This window comes from Trachymyrmex cornetzi, unplaced genomic scaffold (assembly GCF_001594075.2).
Source record: "Trachymyrmex cornetzi isolate Tcor2-1 unplaced genomic scaffold, Tcor1.1 scaffold237, whole genome shotgun sequence".
Classification (NCBI taxonomy): domain Eukaryota; kingdom Metazoa; phylum Arthropoda; class Insecta; order Hymenoptera; family Formicidae; genus Trachymyrmex; species Trachymyrmex cornetzi.
Window position 1 is genome coordinate 67787 of NW_017297029.1, and position 21188 is coordinate 88974.

Here is a 21188-nt window from a genome sequence, read left to right on the forward strand (position 1 = left end):
CTCTCCCTCCATCTCTATGAAACACGAGATGTTCCTTTAAATCTTTAATCTTTATATAGAGAAAATGTATATGTTAGATTTGTACAATTTCACAGACATTATATTATAACTCAACATCACGTCCGTTTGTGTCTACTGTAACGTTATCAAATTGAATTGCATTAAGCATAGAGCCGGCTAATTATTAACTCTCATCTGACTCTCAAAAATGAGAACAACGAAACCAGATATCATTATTCGAGGCGATTATGTGCACGAGCTATATTTCTAAACTAAATATACATATATAATTAGTATCGAAAATGCAAAATATATGCGCGTAGCGCGGAAGCTGGTTACTTATTTTACATAACAAAAGATATGGTAGAGGATACGGCACAATCAACGTTGTCAATGTTCGGGAACATTGACAACGTTGATTGTGCCAGTTTAGGATGTGGCTTATTTAGCATTTTACAGAGTATTCTAGAACGCGTAACGCTTTAAAACGTCAAGATCTTCGAAAACATCAATTAATTTGTGCAACTAACAGAAGCAGAAACTTCCAAATCGCCAACTGAACCGCATCCGGATAGTAGAAAATATATACATTTATGATTCTAATAATGTCGTTAATTTTTTTCACAATTGCATGATAAAATCGAACTCGAATATGCAAGAATTAGTTTATTAATTTAAAAAATTGTAAAAAGTACCATTGTACTCTAGAATTATATTCTAGTATAATTTGGATAATAATTTTCATTTATCGTATTGTAGATACGGAAAATGTATTTATTTTAAATAAAAATGATTTTAACATAAAAATTCCGGGAAATTATACCGGTTACATTCTCTATTAGTACGTACTTAAAAAAAAAACCGGAAACACCTGTTTACTCGTTCCTCAACGAATTCCGATATACGTTCCGATATATAAAAATTTCTCTTCTCGTTATGCGCCGAGGATATAATTCGATCTCCCTCTCGTATTTCTTTCCTTTCCATCTGTAAAATTTTCTAATCTAGGGAGTATCATGCATATCCTAGACACATCTTCGATATCATTATATTATCCGTTTGTTATATAATAAACATCGGAATAATTCTTTTATACATATAGGTACAAGTGGTGCATGCTCACAGAACATCGTGCACCGTGCATTCAGTACTTCTCCCACGTAGAGACGTAAGAGAGCCAGTGTCGTCACAAACGCTCTCACTCGCAGCAAAATTATACACAAAATGATTTCGATATCGTGTCACAACCGAGGAAGAAAGAAGCACTAGGAGTTGGCGTTTGGCGGCGGTGGTCTTCTATCGTAGTCCCGCCTGTAATCTTTGTTCGGCCGCCAATCATTGGAGTAACCATCTCCTGCATAACCACGACTTCTGAAATGACTTGATGCAATATCCGTGGGCGGATAACCACCACCACCGCTGCTACCTCCATAGCCACCTGGCCCATATCCGTAACTCGGTGGTCCCGACGAGTATCGATAATAATCACTGAAAAATCATACTCATTGAAACAAAATTCATGAAACAGATCGATCAGATATATATGTACAGATGAGCTATTCCTCACCTTCTTTTATCGTTCATGTGCATACCACGATCTCGATCTCTGTCTCTATCTCTGTGATAACCACCTGACATTCGACCATAAAGATCGAAGCGATCGCGCTTATGATCCCCGAATCTATAAAAAAACAAAATTGCGCAGTTGAGAAATAATTAACTTTACATTACTCGCGTAGTTTTTTAAATGTAATTAACTCGCACTATTATATGTTTTTGAAACCCTAACGTTACATCTCAATTTTCATGATACTGTTCTCTTCGTTATTTACAATTATTATAAAATTGATACATCCTTTAAATAAAAATGCAAAACAATATAATAATTATAAAACAATATAATAATGTATATAAGTAGCATTCATATATTTAGCAATTTATAGGATGAGGATGTTCTGAACACTCCACATAAATAATGAAGAATTAAATAACAATAGAGCAAAGATCTCTATTCATGTTTAATAATCTAAATAATTTTACATGAGTTGAATAAAATAAAATTAAAAAAAAAAATTAAATATGAAAATATCAGAAAACATTTTAAACATTGAAGTATATATGGATATAAAAAATGCTTACCCGTACCTGCTGTCTCTCATATCTCTTCCGTCTCTGGATAACCAATGATCATCTTCCCTGCTACCACTATAATGTCCCATATTGTATCCACCGTCTCTCCTAATTCTATCATCCTTGTTCATACTTAATCTATCACCTCTGTCGTGCCCCCTATCTCTATCTCTGTCACGATCCCTATCTCTTTTCATATCTTTATGCTTCGACTCTTTTTGTTCTTTATGTCGCAATGTGTCTGCGCTACTAGTGGTATTCGATGTAGAATTTGGCGTTGACGTTATAGGCGTAATCGTAATAGCACCGATAGTAACTGTGGACGTGCTGCTGATATTGCTGCTGACAGCGGAAATAGTTGAAAGATGTTTCTTACTTTGCGTACTGCTATTCGAGTTTTCTTCGATATCATCAACTTTACGTTTCATTATTCTGCTATCTTTATTACTGCTGTCTGTCTGTTGCTTGTCAAAATGTTTCTCGTGAGATACCTTTTCATTGTGTTTCTGTCAAATAAAACAGAAAATTATTATAATTTCTCATCTATTTGTTTTCCATGCAATAAATTAAAAGTAATGCGCACAATACCTTTGTAGTGCTAGAAGTATCCTCTTTTTTATCAGGACTAGATGTGGCACCGCCATTGCTGTCGCCATCTTTCTTTTTTGCTAGATTCTTGTACATTCTGTAAAGCTTTTTCGCTTTGAAGGTCGTAAACTTGGAAGCAAAGTACCAAAGATTACTTTTCCATTCTTTGCTTTGTTCAGGGGTTTTATATTCCGCCAGACACGTGTCGATGTGGTTCCCAATTTGATAAAGACTTCGACGTGCGCGAGCAACTCGCTCTTCTTCGCTCAGAGACATATCTGGTGTATCTAAGGCCTTTAACGCCTTCTTTACTGGTCTCATCTTTTCTTTGCACTATATGATAAAAATATATTAATCACTTCTCCCCGATTTTTATTTATATTATGCATATTATAGACATTTAATTTATAGAAGTTGTTATAAGAAAAACATATATTTATTAAATATACATATAAATTTGTATTAAATTTCTTAAAAGAATTATATTAACCTCATCAAATACTGGCGGATCTAATTCACCGATTACATCGACAGCTCTCGGTTCATTATTTGCAGTAAAATGCATAGGACCTGCGGCTTGCTTATTCTTTTTCACCTTTTTGTTATCTTTTTTCTCCTTCTTAACTTTTTTATCTTTTTTCTTTTCATCAGGTACATCATCGATTTCTTCTTTGATATCTTTTTTTGCAACGTTTTCATCTTCTTTTTTAATCGCAGACTATAATCATAAAAAAAATATATATATATATAGACGTATAATTCCATATAAATTCACGAAATACAAAAAGTTACTCTCTCGCTTTTAAAACTTACTTTGTCAATTTTGGATTTTGATTTTTTATTTTCGTCACCGGAGCTATCGTTATCTTCTACAATTTCTTTGGTAATTGCTTTCACCTCTTTAGGCTTTCTTGGTTTCCTCATTCGCGTCTGAAATAATTGGGTAATTTATAAATGCAAACTTTTAGAAAGAAAATATAATTTATATATTAGGCATATTAATATCAAAATTTACATTCTATAGCTCTTTCGTATATTTTACGATTGCTTTTACGATTGCTTGCTAAGATAGCTAAAATATAGGATAGGCTTAGTAAAGAATAGGAAAAGATAAAAGGATGGGAACAGTCGGGATATTACCTTGTATTCGGTTTCTAATTGAAGGAGAAAGAGATAATCCTGTAGAAATAAAAAAGACTAATATAGACGTCCATTGACATGCCATATATCAAATAATCTTACCACTCCTAACTTAAGATCAATTTGCTTCTTCAAAATCTTCAAGAGATATTCCGCACGTGCATTCACACGTTTGAGTTGTACTTTATTGCCATTGGGAAAAATCTTATCGCCGAGTTTCAAACTAGTATCTGTTTTTATCGCTTCCCATGAACCCATGCCATGCTGATATATACCCTTTAACAGTCTAGCATCATCCTCAGAAGTCCATTCGCATTCAAAATTGGCTGGTTTCAATCTGTAGTGAAAACATTTTACTGTTTTTCATAATTAATTTTAAAGAAGTGTGTGAATTTAATTAATTTTAATTAATTTTATTATATTATAATTTTTTCACACTATTTAAATTAAGTTAGACAATACAAAAAATTAATGCTACTTAAGACTAATTATATAAATTATATAAATTAAACTTACTTAATATCGAGATGCCAATTAGCACGTTGTTCGGGATCAGATGGCAAAGCTTGTTCTAAAGGCTCGAGTTCTTTAACAGCGGCTGAGAATGACTTTGCGTTCACCATTACACCACCTATCTTAAAAGTAGGTCCTCGTCCCCTTTTACGACCTGGTCCTTTGCCTTCTTCTTCGCCACCTTTATTTTCTTTCGCGGTATTCTCAAATTCTACTAAACATGCGTCGCATCTAGACATCAATTGCTCACCCAAGAAGCGCAATTCTGTCATCGGTTTGTCTTGTAAGTCAGCGTCAGCTGCAATATCTTCTAATCGTTTTAAAGGCGCTGGGAACTTTTTATAACTCTTGATGAACCGTCGTATCTGTAAAAGACAATAACATTGTTATATTAAAGACATGCATGAAAGATTAAATAATTTCTCATAAAATAAGACTCGTTATACATACCTCAATATCAGTGAAGCTCTTGATATTCTCGCGCGGCGTAACTCTCGGTCTACCTCTTTTCTTAGGTCTATCATCGTCGCTTCCTTCCGCTTCGCTACCCGATTCCTCACCATCCTCACTGTCATCTTGTACTTTCTTCCGCTTTTTGCCTTTCCCTAAAAATAAATACAAAATAACATTTATGCGTTTGCTTAAATATTTTACATTTAAATGCAAATTCTTCTAAGAATACCTTCGCTCTGATTGAGTTGCTGAAGAGTTTTTCGACTTCTCGGTGGTAGATACAGATCCTCCATTTCTTTGGACTTTTCCTCCTCTTCTACCTTCCTTCGAAAATTCTCCGGAATAATTTCGGCCTAAAGTATAAAAAAATATTAAATAAACAACTAAATATAATAAGAATATGTTTATATAGATCTTTAAAATATTAATTCACACACAAAAATAAATTAAGAAAAAAAAAATATTTACCCAATCTTTACTTTCATCATCGTTATCATTTGGTTGATTAATAGGTTCCAAATCCTCTTCAAATGCTGTCTTAAAACTGGCGACTTTGAAGGCGGACAACAATTCATCGCCAACCGTTGTTGGTCCTTCGTCTCTCGTTTCAGCTCTTCTTAATATTTCGTCGATATCACACTAATATTACAAAAATAACATTTATAATAAAATATTGATTGCATAAACATTTATTAGAGAAAAAATATTGATCATTAAAATAAAATTATGTAAACATTCCAATATATCAAACTAATGTTACATCCAAATAGAGATGTGTTCAAAATTAATAATACTTCTAATATTATAATATACATACGTTAAATATTAAGAAGCTCTCATATTTTCAATTAAACTAGCAAAAGTGTAAAATGTGCTAGTAAACTCACAGCTGGTTCCTCATCTCCATCTTCTTCGTCTTTGAACAAATCCTCGGCACCAAATTTTAAAATAGCATTTAAATCTTCTTTGTTAAATGGATTACTATTGGTTCCCGCATTCTTTTTATCTAACACTGTCCTACCGGTTGTATCCATTCGCTGTATCACTAAATGGTCTAAGACCATTTTTTGCTTCGCGCGTTCAACAATTTCTTCCTCGACTGACTTTTTAGTAACCAATCGATAAATATTTACCTACATAAAATAAATACAACATGAATTTGATTAAAAGATTGAAGTTGTTTGAAAAATTTAGAAATGAGCATCGATTTGAAACAATTGCAAGTGTACCTTATTCTTTTGTCCTATTCGATGCGCTCTGGCCTGTGCCTGCAAATCATTTTGCGGATTCCAGTCAGAATCAAAAATTATCACAGTGTCTGCAGTGGCAAGATTAATGCCGAGACCACCGGCTCGCGTCGACAATAGAAAACAAAAGTCTTGCGATCCCTCAGCGTTGAAGTGATCCAACGCTTGTTTTCTTAATTCCCCCTTTATACTTCCATCTAATCTTTGGAATGGAAAATGCCTCCTTTGTAGATATTCACCAAGAATATCCAACATCCTGACCATTTGACTGAATATCAGTACTCTGTGTCCCGTGTCGCGCAATCTCACTAGTAATTTATCTAGAAGCACTAATTTGCCAGAACCACGAATTAATTGTTGCAAATAATCTTCATTAGTCTTTTCCCTTTCGGCATCACTCGGTTTCGTGAGAAAGGCGTGATTGCAGCATTTTTTCAATTCAATAACAATGTTCAAGAATGTCGTAGTAGATCCTTTCACGCCTTTTCGCAATGCTTCATAATTTTTTGTCAATATCCACTTGTAATATTGTTTTTGCAAGGACGTCATTTCTACTCGTAAGATCTGTTCGACTTTAGCAGGTAAAGATTTCTCGACATCTTTCTTAACTCGACGCAGAATAAATGGTTCTAATTGCTTGTGCAACTTGGAGTATCCCTTCTGTGCAGCATTATCATGTTGCTTTTCAAATTCTTCCCAAGAAGCAAATCTATATCCGAACAATATAATAACAAATGTAAATATAACAAATATAACAAAATAGAACAAATTAAATTGATATTTTCATAAATATACATCTCAATATATAGATAGAAAAATTTAAAAAGGCAGTAACTAACTTTGTAGGCATAATGAAATGTAATAAGGCCCACAGCTCCTTCAAGCTGTTCTGTAATGGAGTACCGGTAATTAATAAACGATGACTGGTGTGAAATTCGGTAAGTGCTTTGTATAATAAAGAATCATCATTCTTCAATCGATGAGCTTCGTCTACTAGCAATACCGCCCAATTTAAGGCACCCAAAAATGTTTTATCTTTAAGTACTATCTCATACGTTGTAAGAATGACGTTAAACTTTAGTCTCTTCGAATCCTGATAGCACCATTCGTATTCCCTAATCTGAAAAGAATTTATGCGATTTATTTAAAGAATCTCAGAATGTCAAACATTGCAAGGCAGTGAAAAAGAATACTTACGACATTACGAGAATTGATATCACCCAAGTAAGTGACAAAATTTATGTCAGGTGCCCATTGAGACATTTCTCTTTGCCAGGAAGTCATAGTTGACAGAGGAACTACTAGTAAAAATGGTCCGTGAAGGTGTTGCGTGTGAAATAAATAATAAAGGAAGCATATCGTTTGGATTGTTTTGCCGAGACCCATTTCATCGGCTAATATAACACTAGAGAAAAAGTAGATAATTAAACGATTAAATAATTAATAATTTTACGTCGTTATTTATTATAGAAAAAAAATCTATGTACCTATTTTCCTTGCACCAAGAATGTATCAACCAATTAAGTCCATCCATTTGATAATCTCTCAATATTAAATCTTTTTCTTTGCCCATGTAAGTAGGTTGTTCATTCAACTGATAAAACTTAGGTCTAGATTTGAGAACTTTGCAATGTTTGCTCGGTGTTCTTTTGGAATCTTCTCTGTCACAAAATTCCTTTATCTTCTCTGGCCATTTTTTCACTATCAAAATTCCATCTTCCCATGTAGCTTCAGCATATGACAAATTTTCCCATTTACAGAAATAATCAGGATATACCGAGTCTGGTTTCTTGTAATCAGCTGATGAAAATATACAATGGTTTATCACATTATCATAATTTATATTTATAATGGAAGACATTAAATATTCTCTCTCTCTCTCTCTCTCTCTCTCTCTCTCTATATAAATGCCTAACTCGGAACGCACCCTACATATATATTTATATGTATATGTATATGTGTGTGTACACGCACGAACGTATGCACGCACACACACACACACACACATATATAGGATGCGTTCCGAGTTACGCATGAGGTATGTATACATATATATAGTTTTTACGAATTAACTTATATATATAAGTTAATTCATAAAAATTCCTTACTAATCACAAAGAAAATAGGTAAAATTAGGCAATAGAAGTCAGGCGCGGTAATTGCGCAAAACAATGTGGATACAACACAAAAGTCTTTATTAAATAACTCGCTAGCGTAGACTTTCGTGTTGTATCCACATTGTTTGTTTTGCGCAACAATTACTGCGCTTGATTCTTATTGCCCTATTTTACCTATTCTCTTTGTGTATGTATGTGTGTATATATATATATATATATATTTAAAATATTAATTTTGAAATAAAGAGATCATACCAATAATCCTCTCAACATTGTTGTAACTTTTCAGAAGATCTTGTTTAAGTTCCAATTGACATTCTAAATAATCCAACTCCTCTGGCTCAGCATGCTCTCTCGTATACTCAATTACACGTTCACGTTTGATAAAATTGTCTAACTTCTTCAATCCTTTTACCTAACAGACACAAGATCATGAATATTTCCTGACATCACAGTTGTGAATTGACAAAAATTTTTTTAATATTTTAATAATGTTATACTTTTTGTGCTTTTAAAGATTCCTCTGATTCCCATGTGTTATGTATGTGAGACCAGCCTTTCCATTTGATCAAGTATTGTACTTCAGTTTCCAGATTACTTAAATCCTCTGGATTAGGATCACCGTTGTCTTCGACAGCGTAGATCGTCGTTATGTTGCCGGTAACTGCACATAATTATATAATAGAAATACTTTAATATACTTCAATTAACATCACAATGTGTGTCTCACACGCATAAAACCAACCTCCTTTCTTGCCCATTCTCTGTCCCAAAATTTGTTCAATAGTTTCCGCATTGTCAGGCTCTGTTGACGCAGCGGTTGATTCGTCAACTTCAACCAAATCTTCGCTATCAGTACCTTCTTCACTTTCCTCTTTATAACTAACTGCCGTGCCTGCCCGTCTATTAATTTGCCTGATAATTAAGTTTAATGTATAATTATTTTTATTTGTTTTATATATTTTTTCATCTTTTTAATCAATTTTTTTCGATATGTACCTTCTATTATCATCACTGTCAAAGGAAGAATTATCAGAAGAATCAGAGATACGCTTCTTTCGCACTCTGGCTTTCTCTTTTGCTTTTTGCGCCGCGCGTCTGTTCAAGGATTTGCTAGGTGGAGGTCTACGATTCTCAGTTTCATCAGATTCTGAATCTGAACTTTCTGAATTCCACGAATTGTGTGAACTAAAACAATAAGTCATACCTATATGATTGTGAACGTGTTTCTAACATATTCGCGTTTATAATTATCGTATACTATGAATTTTATTTAACTTAATTTAAAATATGCTGCTAATTTACTTTTAACATTTCAAAAAATCTTATACATATAACTTATACATATAACAAGTATATACATATAACTTTTATATGTTTTTATATATAACTTCTAGTATATTAACATTATAAAATGCATGGCAAATAATATCATGAAATCAATTCCTAAGATGTGAGTCACAAAAAATTTATAAAAAATGTATAAAAAATATAAAATCAGAGGTATTATTTTTTAAATATTCATATATAACTGTAATTTTATATAATACTTACACAAGAATTAAGATTTTTATGAAAAATCAAGTTGTATAACAATTATATTGCTCCACAACACATAAAAAATTTGTGTCTGTTAATAAATTTGAGATATACAGAATGTCCCATGAGAAGTTGCTTTTTGGCTTGGTATTTTTTGAAATGCACACAAGAAAAATCAAATGTTTTTTCATAGAAGACATTTGGCAGTTTTATTTACGCATAAAATAAAGACAATGGGAAATATTTTTATCACTTAATAAATTGCCAATTATATTTTCGAAATTTAAAAAGATGTTATATAGTTTTTTTGAATAAAAAAGATGCTATAAAATTTTTTTAATTTTCAATATAGATATCATTAAAATTGGCAAAATTTGATAAATATTTATGAAATGATATGACATATTTATAAATATTTCCAATCGTCTACTTTATATACAAATAAAACTGTGAGAAATATTCTCTATTAAATAAAGGTATGTTTATAAAAATAACAGCTGATTAATTTCAATAATTTCCTGTGGGACACTCTAAATAACATAGGAATGTAAAAACGCTTGTGATATAAACTGGAAAGTATATTAAGCAGTTATATGCAAAACCAAAGTAAAATCCGATTAGTGCAAACAAATGTAAAAACGTAAACACTTATAAATATTCTAGCAGTTAAAAGTATATGTATCATACCTTATATGTGACTAACGCTATGCAAATAATTATCACATGTAGAGACAAGTTTTTTTAATGTTAAAAAAAGCGTCCTAAATGTCGCAATTAAGGAACTCACATATTCGAGATATCATGAAATAACTACATAAAAAAATTACACATGTTATGTAACGACCAATATTTATGACAAGATACCATCGTACACATGTACCATTTATAAATTTAAATGCAAATGTACTGATAATAATGCACAAATTAGCAAAAATATATAATCGATTCGTTATTCGTGCTCTGTAGAATATACATAAATAAAATATTTATCAAAAAATAACGCAGCGGCTAATACGATTACAGAAGTGGTGTATCGTTGTATAAAATATCTCTCGTAATAATGACTGACAAGATCAAAGTTCACTATATACAGGCTAACTGTATTAAACTACTTTATATTGGCTATCGACAATTATGGCCTTGTTTTATCTCTGAAGTAGCGCATTGCAGTTCATATCTTGCAATCTCGCGATTATGGTAACACGCTCAGCTGAGTTACACCGATCGTTACTGTCGACGTATCCTCCTCCTCCTCCTCCTCCTCCTCCTCCTCCTTCTCCTCTCCCCGACGATTTGTCGCACTTACCTTTTCTTCTTAAACTTTTTGCGACCATCACTGTCGCTCTCGCGATTCGTTGCGAGCCTATCAGGTTCTTTCCTGGAACGCCCGGACCTCCTAATGCCGTATATGTCAGGATTCTCGTCCCACTCGCGACTAGACTCATGTTTAACTCTAAGCTTTGCTTCGGTGCTGTGATTCGAGCCTTTGCTCTGGAAGCTATCGCTTTGTGCAGCAGGTGCATCCGACTTCTCCGACTTTTCCGAATCGGAGCCTGATCCGGAACCGGAACCGCTCGAGGAGCTAGAGTCGCTGCATTAAGCAGCCAGGCAATATTATGGATGCATTCCATTTAACGTTCGCAATACTCGCATAAATAATGTCATCCTTGTTTAATATTTGATAAGAAGGATGAAATAATATTCGCGAGCATTACGAATGTTAAATGAAACGCACCTTTTATCTCGCTAATCGTATATAGATGACATACATGGACATAGCATCTCGAAATACATACTTGTTTAGAAATGATATTTAATGATAACGTAGTCGTGAGAACAATTCACCATAAAAATATTATGTAGTAATCATGATATAATATATTCATATATAAACATATAGAATTTTAATTATACTAAGATTTAAAATGTTTATGCAAATTAATAAATATATAAATAAAACATTAATACGAAAATAAACTGTTTAAATGAACGTTCTCTTATAATTCTACGATTTTATATCAAGATCTGTATATATTGATTACTTGAAAGTATATTGACTAACGCTACAGACTACAGACTCATATTACAGCTTATCTAGCACTGCACTGATTCTAAATAAGAAGGGAGTAAATGTTTCAATGTCGTATAAGATGTGCTCACAAAATTTCAAAATAGTATATAAGTTAGCAAAATTGTTAAAAACATTGTTAGTGCTATATGAAGCTATAGTGATGCGCACAAGTAGCCCACTTGCAAGTGGCATTGATTGTGATAAACCCTTACACATCAGAGAACCCAATATACACTTGTATTCAGTTCAACTTGTCTCGTATTCGTAATATATTAGACGCTACAGATGCATTCTATAAAAGATTAAACAAACTTATTTGAAAAATTAATAAATAATAATTAATAATTAATGAAATATAATAATTAATGAACCTTATCAATATTGTAGAATTTTTTAAGAAGGAACGATTATATTCTGATAAACATTAATAAAATTGAACATTTAAACGGCAATTTTCCTGAAATAAAATTGAATATTTCTTTCTTGTGCGAGGAAAATATAAAATCTCATTGATACAAATTTGTATATCGGATCTCAGAATTTTCAGGGAGATGGGCTAAATTCTTGCCCATACCAACCTTTCAGATCCAGATCCTGAACCGCTATTACTGCCGGAAGAAGAGCTATCGCTTTTGCTCTCATTTTCAGAATCAGACCCGGATTCTTTACCAGATTCGGATTCTAATGTTTTCTGGAAGTTAATCATGTCGAGATCACATGTAATTTCGATTTTATTTCTACGCAAAATATTGCTCGTCGCTTGTGTTGTTTGGAATAGTTCGTTTTTATCCCCAACCAAGGTTTATCGCAGAGAAACGCGCCCAGTATTATTATTCTCATTAAGAGGTATTTCTTTTTTTATTCTAGATGAATATAATTGATAACGGCAAGGTAATTTGCAGTCAAAGAGAGCGGTAAAACTTTTGCACATCTCTTCTTTCTTTCAATCAGCACGCATACAGAATAGCGTCAATTCATCAACACGATTCAACCTCCATTTTGTAACCATCGTCCGCCATTTTATCTTCGTAGCAGAGGAAAACATTAATCTAAGGAACTTTATTAAACTATTGTTGTCGTATATTTGTAGAATTGTTTTGGCCCAAATAAAAACCAAGACTAAAAAAGAAAATACAATATAAATCGAAAATGTTTAATACACTCGTTGTATTGAATTTAATAAGACTTTGTATTTAGAAGTGAAATTCCTTGTTCGACCATATTTGATATCTGCCAGATTAAACGCAGATAGATTTTTTTCCAGATTAGTTCACATCAATCTATCGCATTCAATTGCTTATAATGTTAATCGCATGAAAGGAATCTTTTGGAGATGCTCAACAAAGGTTTGGGCACTAAATAATAAAGATCAACGAAATACACGTCATATGTTTATTAAAAATTTCAACAATTACATATCTCACACAATTTCCAGTGCTTGATAAAGATATGTAAATGCATACAGAAACATATGTGCATCTAATAATATGGAAGTTTATTATATATTTAATTTATAGCAAATTAAGTATGTGTTATACATTAATTTGTATTATATATTTCATCTTTCTGTAGGAGTAAATGATAAATTAAAATTCTCATCACAAGTATAATGGAAAAAAATATTGTAACTGAGAGCAAAGCAAAATTTTGTTGCAGTCAGTACAAATTTTTGTTTGCGTATCTACTTAATTCTAGGTTGCTTGCTCTATTTTTGTAACAAGCATCAGTAATAACAAGTATGCTATGTTTTTATTCAAGGTATTGTATAGTGATGTATGCAATTAAATATTAAAATAATCTATACTCTGGACTCTAACATTGCTAACATTATAAATTATTAAAATTATATTTAGCTGGTAAAAACATCTTCAAATTACTTATATAATTTTTTATAACAATTATTACTAAACATTTTAGTAAATATATTGTACTACAAGACGAGATATTTTATAAAACATATAATTTTTGGAAAATGAAACAGTAAAATAAGGCCTATAAAGAATCCAAGGGTTATTTTTTTCCTTTATACTATTCAAACATTCTTAACACTAATAAGTAGTCAAATCTTTATCAAATAAAATTATAATACAATTTTTTATCATTTTTTATAGTAAAATTAGTGTTATTTACATTACCATAATTATTTACATTAAAACACTAATACTGTTTTTTTTTAATCACTATTACATAGCCTCAATATCTTTAAATAACCCTTTCTTCTTAACGTTTTATTAATAACTGTCAGGATTATTTCTTTAACTGGTTTAATGTTGCTTTTCTCGTATATTTTTCAATCATTATGATCATCATACTCCCCTTTTGTTCTAAACACTATATTATTCTCTGGGTTTATATTCTTAAATTGGTAATAGAAATATTATGTAACTTGTATATATATTAAAAATAAATTATAATTGTAATGCAAATACTTTCTATATTTTTCTAAATTTTGTTCACTACTTTCTTTAACTATTTTATAAAAAATTCAACTTGCTTAAAAATTTATGAGCATAAAATGAATCTCCTTACATATTTTTATAACAACAAATTTTTTAATATATTTTTATAACAATGTTTTGTATACGTAATAAAGAATATATAAAAGAACTTGAGCTCAATGTTTAAAAAATAAATTATTCTTGATATATTAATGGAGTTGTGTTCAGTCTTATTAATACATTATGATAATTCAAAAGTACATGTTGTTCATTAAGGGAATGTGCGATTAATGAAGTACACAAGTAGAGAAGCAATTGCTAAATTTTTCTACAGTTATTTAAACATTTACAATACTATTACTGTAAAATCTACCATCTATTTAAGTATTTTACACGTATGTAATGGTGAAATATCGATAGAAACTATATCGCTTTAAACCTTTTATACAAATTTGCCTGACATATTTTAATTAACCTCATTATTATTTCATTAGTTAAAAATATTTCTTAACAATTTGATGATTATTAATTATATAATTGGATTTAATATTATTTTCATAACGTACCAACATAAATTTGTCATCAAATTGAATGAAATTGTATCACATTGCAATAAAGTTTTACTCAAAGTATGCTTTATGATTGTTATTTTCATTCCCATGAATCAGATGTAAAAGAAATCAATGTTTAACAAGATTCCAAGTAGCACAAATAAAGTTTTACAGTACAGATAAATGTTACAAAGCTCCTTGATAGACCCAATTGCATCCGTCACATGCCAAAATAGTGGATTTCCTACAAAAATTTCTGTAAAGAATTTTCAAAGGGTGAAAAAGCAAAATATTTTTGACATTATCCTGCTGGAAATGTATCCAAATCACGTGTATTGGCCATGAGAATTGTACCACACATTCCTGATCACCAAGCAGGACTGTGCGCGACAATATTCAAGCTAAATTTGCGAAAATGGGTACATTTTTGATTTTCAAATAAGCATGACGCCAGGCCGAAGGAAAGTGTGAGGAATCGTTTGCGACGAAAATCAGGATGGTACAACGATGTTTTCTGTGAAAAATGTCAGGTTGACGTGACGTAAACAAACCTTATAGGTTATTGAGAGGCTAGAGAAGTATGTAAAGTTGTGAAAAATCGTGGCGAGAGTGGCACAAGTTCCTGAACCCGGACGGTCCGGGGGACCCCGCCCAATACGCAGAAACCCTTCGAGGGCGGGCATCGGGGGTTTTTTCGCGTTTTCGCGAGGTTCTTGTCGATCGTTGACACACGGAAACGCATGTGGCTACGCGATTTTCCCCTATTCCAAACAACACCGTGGCCGCGACGAGCGACTCGCGTACACGCATAAAATCATGTCGAACGCATCCGCGGTCGTTTGCCATGAAAATTGTCGCGAAAATCCGCATATACGGGGGCGAAATCGCACCCAGATTCCGGGGGTGTTTGGAGATTGGCACTCACCTGCATGGTTCCGTCTACGCGTCGCAACGACGACCCACCGACGTAATTATCGACGCGCGTCGCGCGAAATCGATCCGATCCCCAATCGTTCCACTGTCACGCGTACACGTCCTCGTAATATCAAGCCACGTTTCTTCTCGCGGGTACAGACATTACGAAAAACTCGCGAGTATCGTGCGCTATATGCTCACGGACCCGAGAGGTTGACCGCCATTTTGTGAACCAGACTTGCTTCTTCGCCCTCCCCCACTCAAGGTTCTCCCGTCATGCAACGCGCGCGCCATCTCGCTCTTCCCTTTGCCCTCGCCACTCGTCTCCGCCAATCGCGCGCTGCCAAAAGCGAGAAACCTTCGAAACGCAGCAGCGGATTGGCCGAGAGGCGAAGGAAGAAAGGAGACGAGAGACGCGCGCGCATCGAATGATTCAAGTTGTGTACGTGTGCGCGCACGCGCGCCCATGCACGCACGAATCCGGAAAAGCGTCTATTAAATGATACCTACGTACATTTCTCAAGCAAGTGTCTCGAGTGAGAGACTCGGACGACGTCGAACGTCACGATAAAAAGCGAATCGAAATCCTGCAAAATTCATGGCTCGATTTTTCTCGCGCGAATTCGAATGGATTCGATCGTTTCACACGAAATTTTGTGATATGACATATCCGATGCGAGACGTGAAACGGAAATCGAACGTTGCTCGTTGCACGGCCATTTTGAGTAGCCAACGATTTTACCCAGAATGCACGGCGTCGCGTCACTTTTTTCGATTAATTGTCGTTGGACTTGACGCAATCGTCAGCAGCTGTTTAAAATGGCGCGTTCTCGTTTTACACTTTCTAAACGGAAGCTATTCTCACTATTCTTTTTCTATACTCCGGGACTGAACTTGCATTGTTCATTTTTTGTCCCCTTCTCTCCAATGTGGAAAAAAAGAAATAAATAAATCGTGCAAGTTCAATTCTGAGGTATGAAAACAGGAACGGCTTTAACGGCCGAAACAATCGCTTTGAAGAGAAATTTCTCGACAGGCATCATGGCGATTAACGGCGACCAAGTTTCGTTAAATGCGCGAGAGTTTCATAAATTATATATTTTATATATCTCTTATCCACGAAAAGGAGAGAAATCCGATATTTCAGAAGAGAAAATTGGGGAAAATCGCGTAAAATGATCACCGACGTCAGTAATGAGAAAATCTATGGAGAAAATCTCGCAAATCGCGGACGGCCATTTAGAAAAGGGAAACGAACGACGCAGAACGGTTAGCTCGCGCGCGCGTTACGATGTTAAATTGATACATACCATAGAACGTGAAGCAACGAATTTTTCGAGGGTTCAGGAACTCGCGCTTAATTCTAACACGTACTTCTCGTTTAAAGCAGGCAGGAATCCACACTACTGACGCCACTGACGGCCGAATGGATTGGAATGGAAGAGGCTCTGGTAGAACGTCAAGTTGGCCGACATCGCCATGCAAAAGGCGCAAGCGAGGATGATCGGAGCGGAGCACGACAGGCTAGCAGCGGCTGGCTTTCCATTAGGCCGATTAGGCGTAACGGGCAGAACGGCCACGAACGGAGGAACTTCTGAATTCTGAATCTGAGCGACCGCGTGTCGTAACGTCGCGAAAACGACGCCGACTGAGCGGCGCGCCACGCCCGTGCCGATGGAAAGCCAGCGCAGCCGTCTCGCAGTCGATGTGACTATCGTATCATGGTGAGAATGAAAGAGGAAAAATATTACCTACACGTCCGTGCCAACGCCGCGCCGGAAAGGGAGGAGATGCCCTTGCTTCCGGTATATGTACGCGTTCGCGACTCGATCGAGAGCTCGATTAGCGCCACCTTCGCCATTCGAGTTGATTCGAGTTTCACAGTGGGCTCTTTCAAACATGTTTTACGCACAAGATTCATTGCTTTCGTGTAATTTCGCCTAAATTGGCCTAAAAAAATATACAATCGGTTGGTAACATTATTTAATAGAAAATAATAAAATATAATAAAATTATAATTTATATATTACATTTTGATCATAAAATTATTTACAATTTTAACAATATAACATATTCAATGTAAAAGGATGCTTTGTATAACATACTCATGGAAACTTAAAAAAATTTTGTCAGATACTTTGTATAAATTATGTAACATTTAATTGAATCGGTTTAATGGACAGACTATTTTGTATAATTTATTCGTTATTACAGAAAAGCAAAAAGAAATGTCAACTATTTTGTGCACTAGCAGACTATTTCTGAGGAAACTCGAAAAAATAAATGAAAACGGAATGATTCGACTGACTTAATTAAATTAAAAGATGAAAACTGAAACAGTTGTTCAAAACATAATTATACATCTCACAATTTCAACGGTACAATTTTGATGCATAATTGGTTTTATTTACATAACGATATTGTTCCCGATTAATATACAGTACTAATGTTATGGGAGGGGACATAAAATATTATAATTATGAATTGCGATTAACACAATATATATATACATATATGTATGTATATACATGATATAGAAAGGCAATTTCGGTAATAACACAAATCATATACAAAGTGAGGATTATTTATAGCACTTTCGGCGCTAACTCATGCTACTTGGTAATCATTACATATTTTATGCCAAGTTTTCTATTTATGAAACGACAACTCAGTCTTGTAAACTAATTCAGTTCAATTTAACAGTGTGCCAACGCGATGACGAATATCATGGTGACAAAAGAAAAAGCTGATGGAAATAATAATTGCATATTGCCAGAATTCGAAGAGATAACAACTTTATTATGTACCCGTTTCGGATTATGTAAAGAATAAATGATGTAAATGAGATACTGATTTTCACTGAGTATCGATAATAGGATGCAACTTAAATGCGTTATTCCGGATCTGGTGTCTTTTCCGCGACGATCGGTTGTTCCTCTTCTTCCTTGTTTTCTTTTTCCTTGTTTTTGGCATCGGGAACCCATAGACCGCTGTCGACGCAACGTTTCATGTGATATGTCGCCTCTTCTTCCGGCATCGCGGCTATTGTTTGTTGCAACAAAGGAATATCTTGCACTTCGAAACATTTCTGTAAAGTCTAGAAAAAAGAAAAAAGGATTAAGAAATTTCATAGCGTTAGTTCGAATGTGCAGATCTCGAAACAAATTTTTATTTACCTCTGGAAGACTTTCGAACACTTCGACCGGATCGAGTCCACCGGGACCTAAACGAGCCTTTCTTTCCTCCTCCTCAGCCTCTCTAACCGCGTCAGCTACCTTCTCCGCTGCTCTTTTGCGTATTCTGTCCTTAAACGCTCGAAGTTCTTCATCGAAAGAGTTTTTATATTCCACTTCAGCAATCTGAATGCGACTGAAAAAGGAGCCAACACACGCTCGTGGATCAACTTCCAATTGTTTAGATAGCTCCAATATATATTGCATACATATACATTGATGCGCAACGTGCTCCATCAAGTTATGTTTCTGAAAATATAATATAGAATCAAATATAATAAAAATACATAATGAATATAGAATTGAGAAAAAATCCCATCTTCGATCAAAGCGGATATTGGTACTTGATAATGTTCATTTGCAAATTTGCATATGAACATTTTCAAGCAGCAAGATCCACTCTAACTAAAAATATTCCTTCTCTTATTCTCATTGGTCTAAATTTTACTTATAGAGAGAATTGTTATAGATATCAATTATTAAGTCTGTCTAGTAAAGCACTCTAATTTAGCGATAGAACGGTTTTGCATGTCAAATTTACTTCTTCCATTTCCAAATTGATGCACCAGATGACTAAATAATTTGCTGTATTCTCGCAAACCAAGTATGGATGATCTTGTAAATATTTCTTGCTGTCATCATATTTTCTTAGCATGCCAAACTCTTTCAGTTCCTTTTCGTTATCTTTAACAAATTGCTTCATTCGTTTTTCTTTTTCCTCGTCAGATAAACTGGCGTCATCGTCCCTCCTTGCAGGCTTTGTATTTATTACAGTTTTCGTAAAGCCATCTTGTCCAATAGTATCTACATTCCATGGTGTCAATCTTTCCTTCTTTTCCATTTCTTTCTCCTCCTCCTTAATCTTTTCCTGCTCCTGTTCGAGATCCTGAAGAACTTTTTTCAATGTAGTTAAATCACCTGAATCATTACGTTCATTTTCTAATTTGGCTAATTTCTCCTTTGTATCTTTGAGTTTTTGCAATGTTCTAAAATAACAAGTTATGACAGAAATTAACTTAATGTTGTATATAGAAGCGATTACATTATTCAACATATTTTTGATCATACTCTGTTTTCTTCCTGTTGTGTTCGTCTTGCTCTCTCTTGCGCTCTTCCATTCTCTCCACTCGTGCTTGATGACGCCATCTGAATAAGGATGGCGTATCGATATTTGGGTGCGTATCATCTTCGTCATCTGAAATCTAATGATAAGAGTAGCAAAATCTATCAGCATAAGAACATTTGAATATATAAAATTTAAATGTACATTGTTGCTGTTAATAAAAGATAGTGCGATTATAAAAATAAAGTCTGATAAAACAAATTGATTAATCAGATAAAATAAGAAGCAAAGAAACTTTATAAAATAGTAGACTAATCATATACTAAAATTAAAAAAATTTATGAAAAGTAAAAATCAATTTGGCTTCTAAGAAATTTGGATAATTCGCAACATTTGACAGTGCAAAGATCTATAATACCGTTCCAGAAATTAATTCTATTATTGACAATACATAAACTGCATTCTAAATCGGGATAGTCGAGCTAAATCAAAACTCTTGAGCAATTGACGTTTTGATGTGTCATAATGATCTCCGGTGCAAGAGTGACGCGCGGCCGGTGAGATTTGATCTTGGGGTCTCATCTTCGAGAACATTCGACTGGATCACTGGATCCAGGGAGGATAACTGATATCATTCTTACTTCGATATTCTTCCATTTGCTGTAGTCCACCATTGTAGCGCTCGGATGAACCTGCCGTCAACGAGTCGCTTTTACGCAAGTTCGTCAGTTTGGAATAAACGATTCCTCCCTCTTTTCTTCTTCTTTTAACAAACAGATCGTGCACAGAAACCTCAGATTGCCGCTCTCGTTTCCGCTTATCTGATCGCTGATGCTCCCTCCTTTTTATCAAGTCTGATTGCCGACTGACCATCAGTGTTGCCAGATTCTGGCGAAGCAGTTTCCCTATTGGGACATGAAAATTTCCCTAGTTTTCCCTAGTTTTCCATTTAATTCATAAAATTCTTGTTATTTCCAAATTTTCCACTAATTTCCCAAATTTCTCTTAAATTCACAAAATTTTTGTTTCTTTACAAATTTTATTCAAATAAAATCATGAATTATTTTTTATTAATGTATTACAATTTGGAATTATAATAAATATGAAACAGAACACACATATAAAGGAAAATATATAATAAGTACTATAAATTAATGAATAATATATTTTTATTGTACATTTATTAGATT

At 33.8% G+C, this 21188-nt stretch overlaps 2 protein-coding genes and 1 pseudogene across 5 annotated transcripts; 1 reads left to right on the top strand and 2 right to left on the bottom strand.

Moving 5' to 3' along the window:
• Positions 1 to 840: 840 nt before the first annotated feature.
• On the bottom strand, positions 841 to 16876 carry Chd1 (chromodomain-helicase-DNA-binding protein 1). 4 transcript variants are annotated; one of them, XM_018507368.1, is made up of 24 exons: positions 15713 to 16876; positions 12377 to 12489; positions 11034 to 11318; positions 9188 to 9376; positions 8934 to 9103; positions 8689 to 8852; positions 8444 to 8603; positions 7559 to 7871; positions 7269 to 7476; positions 6911 to 7191; positions 6054 to 6780; positions 5712 to 5957; positions 5293 to 5463; positions 5054 to 5177; positions 4822 to 4976; positions 4375 to 4736; positions 3961 to 4195; positions 3859 to 3897; positions 3532 to 3648; positions 3209 to 3436; positions 2719 to 3051; positions 2140 to 2636; positions 1568 to 1681; positions 841 to 1488 (listed from the first exon to the last, which is right to left on the bottom strand). In XM_018507368.1, the coding sequence occupies exons 1-24, from the start codon at positions 15716 to 15718 to the stop codon at positions 1266 to 1268; spliced, it is 5460 nt and encodes a 1819-aa protein (XP_018362870.1). In that variant the 5' UTR covers positions 15719 to 16876; the 3' UTR covers positions 841 to 1265. The 4 variants fall into 4 exon arrangements, with proteins under 4 accessions (XP_018362870.1, XP_018362873.1, XP_018362871.1 ...); XM_018507371.1 differs by lacking the exon at positions 3859 to 3897 and having other exon boundaries at positions 2146 to 2636; XM_018507369.1 differs by lacking the exon at positions 3859 to 3897.
• LOC108761047 (uncharacterized) lies at positions 16438 to 17996 on the top strand (annotated as a pseudogene).
• Positions 17997 to 18085: 89 nt separating this feature from the next.
• On the bottom strand, positions 18086 to 20879 carry Cdc37 (cell division cycle protein 37). The gene is made up of 5 exons (XM_018507341.1): positions 20640 to 20879; positions 20004 to 20137; positions 19477 to 19921; positions 18879 to 19184; positions 18086 to 18799 (listed from the first exon to the last, which is right to left on the bottom strand). The coding sequence occupies exons 1-5, from the start codon at positions 20670 to 20672 to the stop codon at positions 18596 to 18598; spliced, it is 1122 nt and encodes a 373-aa protein (XP_018362843.1). The 5' UTR covers positions 20673 to 20879; the 3' UTR covers positions 18086 to 18595.
• Positions 20880 to 21188: the final 309 nt, after the last annotated feature.

Bases quoted from the DNA above. Each gene is read 5' to 3' on its own strand.
- Chd1 (XM_018507367.1), bottom strand. From the start codon at position 12,504: ATGATTAACTTCCAGAAAACATTAGAATCCGAATCTGGTAAAGAATCC. The intron at 4,977-5,053 runs GTATTCTTAGAA...ATTTATTTTTAG, and splicing joins GCAACTCAATCAGAGCGAAG to GGAAAGGCAAAAAGCGGAAG. The intron at 3,437-3,531 runs GTAAGTTTTAAA...TTATGATTATAG, and splicing joins CAAAATCCAAAATTGACAAA to TCTGCGATTAAAAAAGAAGA.
- Cdc37 (XM_018507341.1), bottom strand. From the start codon at position 20,672: ATGGTGGACTACAGCAAATGGAAGAATATCGAA. The intron at 20,138-20,639 runs GTAAGAATGATA...TCTTATCATTAG, and splicing joins GCAAATGGAAGAATATCGAA to ATTTCAGATGACGAAGATGA. The intron at 18,800-18,878 runs GTAAATAAAAAT...TCTTTTTTCTAG, and splicing joins TGTTCGAAAGTCTTCCAGAG to ACTTTACAGAAATGTTTCGA.